General features: G+C 57.6%; 1 protein-coding gene across 4 annotated transcripts in view; it reads right to left on the minus strand.

The window, feature by feature from the left end:
• Positions 1-12,440, minus strand: part of EMID1 (EMI domain containing 1) — a 105,584-nt gene that overhangs the window by 37,990 nt on the left and 55,154 nt on the right. For all 4 annotated transcript variants that reach the window (XM_050923822.1, XM_050923819.1, XM_050923820.1 and 1 more), the window contains exons 5-6: positions 11,272-11,358; positions 5,685-5,746 (exon numbers count right to left, since the gene is read on the minus strand). In XM_050923822.1, the coding sequence (XP_050779779.1) occupies positions 5,685-5,746; positions 11,272-11,358 (149 nt within the window). The remainder of the gene's footprint in view (positions 1-5,684; positions 5,747-11,271; positions 11,359-12,440) is intronic.

Raw genomic sequence — 12,440 nt, forward strand, 5'->3', positions numbered from 1 at the left:
TCCCGTATGTTGATGTGGAGGGCCACCTCCTGAGGAGACCGCTGGCCCTGTGTCCTCAGGGTTCCGAGGTGGGCCCCCCAACCCAGGTCTGAGGCATCCATTGTTAGGGATACCGAGGGCTGGGGCGGATGAAATGGAAGCCCCGCACACACTACAGATTGGTCCAGCCACCACCGGAGGGAATCCAATACCTTCTGGGGGACGGTGATAACCGCGTCCAGCAGATGCCTGGCCGGACGGTATTGGCTGATAAGCCAGGACTGGAGGGGCCTCATGCGAAGCCGCGCATAACCCGTAACGAAGGTGCAGGCCGCCATGTGGCCTAAGAGGGTTAGGCACATCCTTATAGAGGTCAAGGGAGCCACCTGTAGACGCCGAATGATGGCCGACAGCGTCTGGAACCTGGACAGTGGCAGAATGGCCCTGGCCAAGGTGGAGTCCAGAATGGCCCCAATGAACTCTATCCTCTGCGTGGGAAGCAGAGAGGACTTGTCCACATTGAGAATAAGGCCCAAATGTCCAAAGAGTCTGCTGACCGTGCGGACGTGGTTGAGGACCTGCGACTCTGACGTGCCTTGAATCAGCCAGTCGTCGAGGTAGGGGAATACGTGCATGCGACTGCGTCGAAGATGGGCGATGACAACAGCCATGCATTTCGTGAATACCCTCGGGGCCGTGGAGAGGCCAAATGGGAGGACTGCAAATTGATAATGGTGGTGGTCGATCACGAACCGAAGGAAACGTCTGTGTTGTGGGAAAATGGCTATATGAAAATAAGCGTCCTGCATGTCGAGGGCGACGTACCAGTCTCCAGGATCCAGAGATGGGATAATGGTCCCCAAGGATACCATGCGGAACTTCAACTTCACCATATATTTGTTGAGTTCCCGCAGGTCGAGGATGGGTCTGAGGCCTCCCTTGGCTTTGGGGATCAGAAAGTAGCGGGAATAAAACCCCTTGCCCTTTTCGTTCTCTGGAACCGCCTCTATGGCTCCTTTGTCGAGAAGCGTCCGCACCTCCTGAAGGAGGAATTGCTCGTGAGAGGGGTCCCTGAAGAGGGACGAGGGTGGGGGGTGGGAGGGAGGGTGCGAAATAAATTGCAGACGGTATCCCGTTTGCACCGTGCGTAAGACCCAACAGTCGGATGTTATTTGGGTCCACGCCGGTAGGAAGAACGAAAGGCGGTTGGAAAAAGGGGGGGACGGATCCATGGAGGAAACTGGTACAGCGTCCTCGGGTGCACCTTCAAAACGAAGGTTTTGGGCCCGGTGGGGCTTTAGAGGAGCTCTGATTCAGTCCCCCTTGGTTGCCCGATTGTCTGCGCCGGCCATTCCTGCTTTGGCGCCTACTAAAGTCTTGACGCTGGTGGTACTGGGGATAGGGCCGGCGCTGCTGCTGCTGAGGCCGGAAGGGTCTGCGCTGCGTCCCGGGCGTGTGCATCCCTAGAGAGCGCATGATGACCCTATTGTCTTTCAGGCTTTTCAGCCTGGGGTCAGTCTTCTCTGAAAACAGGCCCTGACCTTCAAACGGGAGGTCCTGGATGGTGTGTTGGAGCTCCGGAGGAAGGCCAGAAACCTGTAGCCAAGAGATGCGGCGCATGGTAACCCCAGAAGCCAGAGTTCTGGCGGCTGAGTCCGCCGCGTCCAAGGATGCCTGCAATGACGTTCTCGCGACCTTCTTGCCTTCATCAAGAATCGCCACGAAATCTTGACGCGCATCCTGAGGCAACAACTCCTTGAACTTATCCGCCGCTACCCAGGAGTTATAGGCATAGCAGCTAAGGAGTGCCTGTTGGTTAGAGACCCTGAGTTGGAGGGCGCCCGCTGAGCAGACCTTCCGGCCTAGCAGGTCCATGCGCCTCGCCTCCTTGGACTTCGGTGCTGGGGCCTGCTGCCCGTGGCGCTCCCTCTCGTTCACAGACTGCATGACGAGGGAGCACGGGGTTGGGTGGACATGCAGGTACTCATATCCTTCGGAGGGTGCCATATATTTGCGCTCCACCCCGCGTGCAGCAGGAGGGATGGAGGCTGGTGACTGCCAGATGGTATTAGCATTGGCTTGAATAATCCTAATGAAGGGAAGGGCGACTCTGGTGGGAGCATCCACTGAGAGAATGCTCACCACAGGATCTTCAATTTCCGAGACCTCCTCAGCCTGCAAGTTCATGTTTTGCGCTACACGCCTGAGGAGGTCCTGGTGCGCCCTGAGGTCGAGCGGGGGGGGGGGGGGGGGGATGGAGGATGCCGTTCCCGCCACTGCCTCATCGAGGGAGGACAATGAGGAGAACCCCGGTAGGAGCGGGTCTACGGGGGGCTCCGTCTGTACCAATGCCTCTGATCCTGGAGGGAGCTCAGGGTCCTGCTGGTTAGACCGGTCTTCCCCCGTCGGAGAAGGGGGAGGGCGAGACAACGAGGCCTCCGGAGCCCGGCGCTCAGATGTCGCTGGTTGCAGTGGAATGTGCTGAGGCCCTGGGCTTGATGGTATGCCCAGGGTGTCCAGAAGCCCCATTGTTGCGGTCCCTGATCCTGCGGAGGGGGGTCTTGGAAGAGGGCCGTGGGTCTGTCCGCGTCCAGGGCGTACATGCTGTCTGCCTGCGATGAGGCAGACGGCTGCTGGGACGGCCATGGTGGGGCCGAACGTGGCTGATAGGGCTCCCTCGGCCTCGACGTTGAAGACGTCCTCGGTGCTGGGGACCGGTACCGGGAATCATACCGGTGCCGGGATCGGGACCGGGACCTGCCACCACTATGGTGCCGGGAGGTCGACTGGGACCTGCCGCTGGCGCAGTGCCGGGAGGTCGACCGGGACCGGGACCTGCCACCAGCGCGGTGCCGGGAGGTCGACCGGGGTGCTGACCGCCAACAAGAACGGCTCCTGGAGTCTCGGTGCCGGAAGCGGCAACTCGATCCAGACCGGTGCTGGGAGTAACGAGACCGTCTGGAAGATGACTGGCGCCGCGAGTACGACCGGTACTGCTGAGGGGAGCGGTGCCGGGACTGCAAGCGGCGCCTGGAGCGAGAACGTCCACGGTGCCAGGACCTCGAAGGGGATCGGTGCCGGCTGGGCGAGTCAGGAGACGGCGCTCGCATTGCCGCAGGCTTGCCTCTAGATAAAACCCGCACCAGGGGCACCGGGGGTTGAGGCTGGGTGGGGTCAGTAAGAACAATTAGGTCCTGCGCCAAAGCGAATGTCTGTGGCGTCGAAGGGACCAACAGCTCAACCCCAGATCTTATAGGGGAGCTAGGAGGGACCGGACTCGACGGACCTCCGGGGCCCAGAGTCGACGGAATCCCTGTTGGTAGTGCAGCGGCAGAGGTAGGTGCCGGGCGCTCCGCTCGAGTCTGTGAGGATGGAGTGGCAGACGTCGAGGGCCTTGCATTGAGTCCCGGTGCCAGGAAAGGTCGGTGCCGGGGCGTCTTTCCGGTGCCGGCGCAGTCCGGTGCTGGCGCTCTGCGTCGGGGCCACAGGGTTAAGTGCCGCTTCCATCAGGAGAGTCCTTAACCTCTGGTCCCTCTCCTTCTTTGTCCTAGGCTTAAAAGCCTTACAGATGCGGCACTTATCTGAAATGTGCGATTCCCCCAGGCACTTCAGACAGGCGTCGTGGGGATTGCTAGTTGGCATCGGCTTCTTGCAGGCCGAGCACTGTTTGAACCCCGGCGAACCAGGCATGGGCCCGGTGCCGGGTGCGGGAAAGGGCCAAAGCCCAAGCCCGCTAACTAAGTATATACAGCTATGCTAAAAGTTAACAATAACTAAAAGTCCAACTACAATTTACAACTATCTACAACTATGAGAACAATGAAACAAAGGAGAGCTAGGGACGTGGAGGACAGCTATGCCGCGCTCCACAGTTCCAACGACCGACACGGCGGTAAGAAGGAACTGAGGAGCGGGTGGGCCGGCAGGGGTATATATCGGGTGCCATGCCGGCGCCACTCTAGGGGGCGACCTGCCGGCCCACTGGAGTTGCTATGGTAAAAGTCTTCTGACGAACGTGCACGAGCGGCGCGCACACCTAACTGGAATGGATATGAGCAATCACTCGAAGAAGAACTGCTGCCTAGCCACTTGGTCTCTAGTCTGTAACAGTCCATGGGATTCTTCCGTCCTAAGTGCAGGACTCTGCACTTGTCCTTGTTGAATCTCCTCAGGTTCCTTTTGGCCCAATCCTCTAATTTGTGTAGGTCCTTCTGTATCCTATCCCTACCCTCCAGCATATCTACCACTCCTCCCAGTTTAGTGTCATCTGCAAACTTGCTGAGGGTGCAATCCACGCCATTCTCCAGATCATTAATACACTGGCCTCCCTGTGACATTGAGCCCCGATGGGTTACAGGATCACAACAGAACCTCACCAGCACATTCCTCAGGGCCACAAGCCAACTGGTCTTAGTGACACTTCTGGAGACCTCAGACAGTCCATCCTACGGAATGTCATCTCCTAGAGAACACACCATGTGGCCTGGTGTCACCCCAGCTGGAGACCATTCATATCACACAGGGATAGAAAACAGGCACCAGATCCATCTCTCATCTCCTCCACTGCCAGGTCAGTCCCCTACAGTCTGGTTTGCAGGGCCTGTTAGTTGTGTGTGTCTCAGGTGCTGGGGCTTCACAGCATTGGCACAGGTAACTCACCCACATATGCCTGAGTGGCAGAGCTGTGAACAGAACCCAGGAGTTTGGTGTCCCATGGTTTAATAACCACAAGACCATCTGTCCTCCCGGAAATGCTTATAGCAACCTGAAACGTCAACCATTAAAATCCCACCTGGTTCAGAAAGCACTCAGGCTCTGAACAGCCATGCCACACCCTGGCTATGCTCTATCTTATCCTATGCAACTTCTCGAGTGCTTTGGAATTGCAATTCCTATGGGAGGGAGATGGATGATCTGTTGGGGACTGACCTCCTACACACGGTGCATGTCTATAGAGAAAGGCTGGGTGGTCCAGTGGCTAAGTCTAGGACTCAGACGACCCAGGTACAATTCCCCTCTGCCACAGACTTCATGTGTGACCTTGGACAAGTCACTTAGCTTCTCTGTAAAAATGGGGATAATAGCGCTGCCCTGCCTCCTCGGGGGTCATGAGGATAAATACACTGAGGTGCTCTCTGTAATGGGAGTTTTGTCAGTACCACAAAGAGACAGCTGTCTGCTCCTGGGGCTGGCACAGCTGGCTGAAATCAAAACAAATGCAATTTTGCCCCAACATTTTGAAATGTTGAAGTTCTTTTCATTTCAAAGGGTAAACAGAAATTGCAAGAGAAAGGAAGGTGCCCAGGAACTGCATTTCTGGGCAGAAAAAGAAAGAAGAACCTCTCCAGCAGGAACAAGGCAAAAAGAAAAGAGAGAAATGAAGAATAATAAACAAAAGTACTTAAAGAAATGACAGCACAAAATGTAGATGAAAAAAGAAAGACAATTGTTTAAAATGAACGAGCTGGCAGCCCCGCTCCACATGTGACACAGAACATCGGGGGCTGGAATAGCCAACCTCTTCCAACATTTCCAAGAGATTTCACTGGGATCCAGGGGTCAATGGCAGACTCACCATTGATCCCAACCTCCGTGAGATGCAAAGTTCTGAGGTGAGAAGGTCACGCTGGTTCCCCTACCACACTCTGTGCTCCCTGATCCTTTACCCACATCCCGCCTCCAACCCCTGCCATGTAGACACTGACCTGGGCTTCCAGGCTGTTGAGACGCGTCGTCAGTTCCACCACTTTGCTGCAATTCAAACACCCTGGGAAATCAACCGACAGAATGGAGAGTAAAGAGACTGGGGGGAAATCTGAGGCCAGGATGGAGGGGTGGAGAGAGGGAGGGGGGAGGAAATAAAGTGAGGGGAAGAGTGTGGGGCAGGGAGTATGGATGTGGGCTCATAACATTCTGCGCCAAATGTTCCCTGGGCAGCCAACTGTACGCTGCATGCCAGGTACTGGCGTAACCCACTGGCACACGTGTGCTAGGTCCACTCTGTGCCCAGCCTGCAGAGGCCAGGAGTCTGTACAGCCCCACTCACAGAGCTTCAGCAGCTCATGCTTTTCGCTCTGGAGGTCCCAGTTCAATCTTGGTGATGTGAGCCAAGGTGGGACCCACACCCTGGCTCCAGGACAGGGAAGCACCAGACAAGTCAGGCCCAGTCACTCTTTGTCATCCCCGTTCTGCTCCCCCAGGGGGTCCTAACCCTGATCCCAGGAGACCTCACCTGCTGGTGGAGTCCAGAACTCGCTTCCAGGCAGGACTTGTTCCCTGGGGCTCACCTTGAAGAGTAAGAACTCTACTGTGGGGTCAGACAGGGTGCCAGCACAGCACTCCCACAGCAGAGACGATGCCTACCCTGGGGCCTGCCCCAGTTCCAGCCATTGGGGCACACAGCTCAGCCTCGATCTGCACCTGCACAGCTACCCCAGTGGCTGTCATTGGAGCAAACGGGCAGTGCGGGAAAGGCCTCAGGCTCTGGGTCTTGGGGACGTGAGCCCGGGTTAGAAGGACTTCCAAGGGTCACGCAGCAGGGCCTTGGGAGTGGTCCTTTACCCGATTTCATGGAAATGGCGAGCAATAGAGACATTCTAATCTAAAGCTGGTTCTGGACCAGGGCTGGGCAGATAAAAACCGACCCCTGGGCCTTCGCAGCCAGACCTGCACCAGGCCTTTCTTCAAGCCTCGACACGGTCAGATCATTTCCCACGCACGGCCCTTTATTTCCCCTGGATGCTGTCGGGATCGGAAAGTGCTCAGGAACCGTGAGGAAGGCTGCCCTGAACTGTTGTGAGGTGTTATAACAGGTGGAGTGCTGGAGCCCAGAGGCAGCTGCATTTCAGCAGGAGGTGAAATGGCATTTTATCTACTCAGATCTAAACTAACCGGCCACATCCCTGGAATGAATCTGGCCTGTCTCTTCAACTAGTTTTGCTCCTGGCTCTGTAGCGATGAGACCTGAAGACAAGTCAGACACCCCTTAGCTTCACCAACAGCATATGCCAAGGCGGAAGAGTCTCTTCTGAGTGTGAAAGAGGCAGAAGGAGAAGAGCTCTCGGCCCTCGCCCCTGAGGAAAGGCTCATTCTCATTTTCCAGTGTCACAGGGAGCCAGGATAATTGTGGTTAATTGCTACTAGCCCCAACAAGGAGCCTGCAGTCCTCCCTGTCAACAGTCAAAGCCATCTCCATGGTTACTCATGGCCTGGCTCTGACTTTTAAAGGGGCAGCATCTCTTTTTTTGGCATCTGCCATTTCAAGATCTCTTCCCCGCCTGCTCACCGGGGGATGGTCTGAGTCCTAGGAATGTCCTCGTCTGCAATTTCTCCTCAGCCCAAGTCTCTAAGGGCTGGTCTACACTGTGGGGGGGAGTGCGGGGGGGGGTGTCGATTTAAGATACGCAACTTCAGCTACGTGAATAGCATAGCTGAAGTCGAAGTGTCTTAGATTGATTTACCTCGGGTCCCCACGGCGCGGGATCGACGGCTGCGGCTCCCCCGTCAACTCCGCTACCGCCACTCGCTCCGGTGGAGTTCCAGAGTCGACAGGGAGCGCGTTGGGGGATCGATATATCACGTCTAGATGAGGCGCGATATATCGATCCCTGAAAAATCGACGCACCCTATGGCTCAAGACGCTGTTCCCAGATGAGAGTAGATAAGGGCTCTGTGCAGATCCCATGGACACAGCCCCGCAAGTCAGCTGGAGAGGTCCCCAAGGCCATAGCCACCCTCAGTCCCGGACATTAACGACCCAACCAGTCCATCCAGGGCAGGATTGGCCCCTCCAGGTTTCATGTCCCATTTCTGGGCTTGCCCACCCTTGCCCTGGAGGAATCTCCTTCTCCAGAGTGTGTGTGTGTGTGTGTTGGGGGACAGGGGGCAGGGACGGCTCCAGGCCCCAGCACGCCAAGCGTGTGCTTGGGGCGGCATGCTGCGGGGGGTGCTCTGCCGGCGCAGCGAGGGCAGCAGGCAGGCAGCCTTCGGCGACATGGCTTTGGTGGATCCGCACGACCAGCGGACCCTCTGCAATGCCTACGGGAGGTCCACCAGAGCCACGGGATTGGCGACTGGCAGAGCGCTCCCTGCAGCATGCCACCATGCTTGGAGCGGCAAAATGTCTAGAGCCGCCTTGGCGGGGTGGGGGGCAGATTCTCCTCTGTCTGGCATCATATGTGGTCGCTCAGTGCAAAGAGGGTTTACAGTGCTCTTGTTCTGATGTAGTGTGAGTGGACCACTGGTGCAAATGGCTGCACAAAGGGCTGAGTAACCAGGATCAGGCCCTTTCATCTGCAGCCTGCTGAGTCTTGGAGCTGAGGGATCTTGCAGTGAGAAGCAGATGTGGGGGGCAGATGGAATGGAATGGGGGAGCACAGCTCTCTTGCTCTTCCTCCCTTTCCTCTCCTCTTTGTAAAATAAACTCAAGGAAGGACTTCTGCACACAACGCACAGTCAACCTGTGCAGCGCGCTGCCGGGGGGTGTTATGAAGGGCAAAACTCTAACTGGGTTCAGTAAATAATTCAATAAGTTCACGGAGGATTGGTCAGTCACTGGCTATTAGCCCGGATGGTGAGGGTGCAACCCCATGCTCTGGGTGTCCCTAAGCCTCTGACTGCCAGAAGCTGAGACGGGATGACAGGGGATGGATCACTCGATAATGGCCCTGTTCTATTCATTCTCTTTGAAGCACCTGGCATTGGCCTCTGTCAGAGGACAGGACACTGGGCTGGATAGACCATTGGTTGGACATGGTCCTTCTTATGTTCTTATGAACATTGCTGTCATTTGGTGGCTGGGGTAGAATAAGCCGGTGGGTCCCAGAGGCTGACCTATCATGGTCCCAGAAACCACTACCCCAGTGGACCCTCTCCATTGGAGGCCAAGTACATGGAGAGAGAATGAGCACCCTGTATTACCCTGGGAATGATGGCAGGTGGCTGAACCTGAACGTCCAAAGGGTTTCACAGAGTACCCAGGGGCTGTGTTCCGAGGATCCCTTCCAACGTCCCCTCTTCATGTTCCGGGGGTATCCATGAAGACCAGTTGCTAATGTTGAACTGGACTGGAAGGATGTGGTTGGTTGTTGATCACCTGGTGGCTGTTGATCACCTGGTGGCATGGGTGGCGTGTATAACAGGTATAACCCTAAGCCAAGCCCTGGCCTTGGCCATGCTGGTGCCCAAGCTGGCGGGAGCTCAGCTCCATCACTGGCTGGAGGCCAGCAGGCTGGCACTGTGGGTGGCCTGGCACTGGGGGCCGGCGCTGGGGCGGTCTGCTGGCCCAGTCCTAGGGCTGTCTCCTGCCATCCTTCCATGGTATGACCCAGAGCAGAAAGCAGGGAGAGGGCGCACCCTCTCTTCTGCCGGCCTCCCCTGGGTGTCACCTGGGGCACTGGGGAATGTAGGGAAAGAGGTTTGGCTGGGTGTCCTCTGGCTGTAGGGGGAAGGGGCATTCAGGTAGGGGTGGGGCCTTGGGCACAAGGGGCAGGGCCGTGTGGCTAGAACATGTGCTCCCATGCCTGGAGGAATGTACCCTTTGTGAGAGCTGAGTCCCCCCCACTCCGGACATGCCCCCACCAGCCTGCCCTCGCCACTCCCCTGGGGTGTATGCTCAGAAAGCACAAGGCTAGAGAAAGTCCCAGTGGATGCCAGTCAGAAGCTAGAACAAAAGGATAACATATGGGAAGCGAGGTACCTCTGCTCCCAAACCTCAACTGCTGGACTCAGCAAGCCATGCCAGGCGGCGGAGTCTGGAGAGAAGAGAAGGCCAAGTTTAAAAAACCATGTAAACCTCAGAAATGATGAGGAGGAAGGATACTTGGCACTGCTGTCCTGTCCACAGACACTTCTCCTTCCTGCACTCCCATGTCCACCTCCCTCCCCAGAGCAGCCCCGGTCATGCCGGATAGATGGAATTCCTGCCCGTGACACGTTCGGAAGGCAGGGATACAATCGCCTGGCTTGACACTCTCCGGCCAAAGGGCCATGTTCGCAGCTGGCTTGGGAAGGAGGCAATGCACGTGGGGTTGGTTCCTGTTCTGTTGCATGGGGAGGGTTGCGGGAAGAGAGCCAAACGGTTACATGCAGCAGTGCTATCTCCCAGCCCGGCTGTGGGATATGGGAAATGGTGAGCCGGAGTCTTCTTTGGGGCAGAGCAAAAGGCGCCTTGAACACCCATCTGGCAGCTCCTCTACACTGCCAGAGTGATGCAATGGGGCCTGGGTATCCATCCTCGGCATGCAGCCAATAGCAAATCATCCATGCTCACACACAGGGCTGTTCCCACACAATGGGGGTTAGCATCTGACAGTGCAGAACCAATCCGATTGGTCCCTTGGTGGGGGCAGGCACAACAAGCCCCATCCCTCTGCTGAAGACAGCCCCAGGAAAAGCCAGATGCCCACACCTTATGCCCTGCTGAGATCCCAAACATGCCCTGAACTGAGGGACAAAGGCGCAAACCAGCAGGAAATAACCTGGCCCCACTGCACTTGGTGGTAAAACTCCTATAGACTTCAGGGCAACCAGGATTTCACCACTGAGTCGAACCTCAGCCCAGGAGCAAGAGCTGGGCAAGCAAGCTGTCCCCCTGTGTGTTGACTTGCTCTGAATAGTCTGCGTACTGCACCTTTAATAGGGGAGGGGGGTTGAAGTGCAGGTTTCGTCCGGGAGGAGCTTACCACAGGTGGCTCCCAGCCAGCAGCGCAGCAAGGCTTAGGCAGGCTGCCTGCATGCCATGGTCCCACGCCGCTCCAGGAAGCGGCCAGCTGCTGGCACGTCTCTGTGCATCCCTGGTGGGAGGGGGACAGCCTGTCTCCATGCGCTGCCTGTGCCCACAAGCACCGCCACCACAGCTCCCATTGGCCAGTTCCCAGCCAATGGGAGCTCCGGGGACAGTGCTGGGAGCCACCTTTGCCCCTCCCGGGGCTGCAGAGATGTGCCAGCAGCCATCCGATTCCGGGAGCGGTGTGGGACCACGGCATTCAGGCAGCCTGCCTGAGCTCTACTGCACTGAAGCCCCCCCTTATCCCCGGGCCCTGGGCTGCAGTCTCTAAAGCCCCTGTGTTAATCCGGCCCTGCTAATGCCTGGCTTCCCTCATCCTCTCCCTCTTTCCCTATCTGTCTATTGTTCTTTTTTCTCACTGCCACTCTCTCTGCCCCTTTGCTGCCCCTGAGACACGTCGGAGCAGGGGCAAGGGCAGTACGGGTTTGAGGGGAGGAGAGACGCAGGGTTTCTAGCACAGCACAATCTCCAGCCGAAGGAAGGTGACATCTTCCCTCCAGACCCACCTGAGTAGGATGCTGGTCGGAGGGGGAGCCTGCGCAGCGGGGCACTGGGACGGCCGGCTTCCTGTGGGGCAACGTAGCTGATGGTCTCTGCAAAGGAAACGGGTGGCATTAGTCACTCAGTGGACTGGCTCATAGGGTCTGTGGTCTCCATGCTGCTCCCCGGGCTGAAACGCCAACCCCAAAGGAGGCTGTCCAGGGGAAACTGACCCCTAGTCCCTGTCTTGGGGGCTCTCGGGACCTCTCAGCTCTGGTATTGCCCCCGTGAAGGGAGCTGAGCTCAGTGGGGCAGATGCTTATTCCCATTCCTCTCCTGCTGCTCCCAGGGGGTACAAGGCCCTTCCAGGGGCTGGCTCTTGAGAGAGTCAGTAACATTCAATAACATTGAGGGAAACAAACTGGTGGAGGTCCAGGATCGGACACACCTAGCCAGGGCCAGCCGTGTCTACTGCAGCACTGCAAAGGACTGAGGGCCCCGGCTGCAAGCCTGGGTGCAGAGACCAATTCATGGGAATGCAGGGCCCACGCCAGTGCAGATGCCAGGCAGTGCGATGGACAGCCAGAGGGACACTGAGCAGACGGCTGGAGGGGTGGGAGAGGGGGAGCAGAGGAGAGCATGTTGAGCTGCGCCCATCTCGGGGACCCTCCTTGTTTCCCTGGGTCTGGGTCACACCCTACAAGCCTGGACAGTTGATTGGAGATGCTGCTGGGCCAGTGTGGGGACCAGCCTGGGTCTCCCACAGGCCAGCACACAGAATTAATGGCTAGCCCGACAGGCCCCCTGCAGGCTGCTGCTGCTTGACCCCCCCGGCACTGCAGAGTCCCTGCAGCATGGCCCCTCTCCCCACACAAAGCAGAAGGGGCGACAGGCACAGCTGGCCAGGGCAAGGGCAACACCCAGGGCCGCCCAGAAGGGGGGGGCAAGTAGGGCAATTTGTCCCAGGACCAGGCCCCGCAGGGGCCCCCACGAGAGTTTTTCGGGGCCCCTGGAGTGGGGTCCTTCACTCGCACTGGGGGCCCCGGAGCTTCTTCCCTTCCGGGTCTTTGCCAGTGGAGGGTCCTTCCGCTCCGGGGTGGAAGGACCCCCCGTCACCAAATTACCGCCAAAGCGGGACCTGCCGCCGAAGTGCAGCCTGGTCTTCAGCTGTAATTCGGTAGCAGGGGGTCCTTCC

This window comes from Gopherus flavomarginatus, chromosome 15 (assembly GCF_025201925.1).
Source record: "Gopherus flavomarginatus isolate rGopFla2 chromosome 15, rGopFla2.mat.asm, whole genome shotgun sequence".
In the NCBI taxonomy this organism is placed as follows: Eukaryota; Metazoa; Chordata; order Testudines; family Testudinidae; genus Gopherus; species Gopherus flavomarginatus.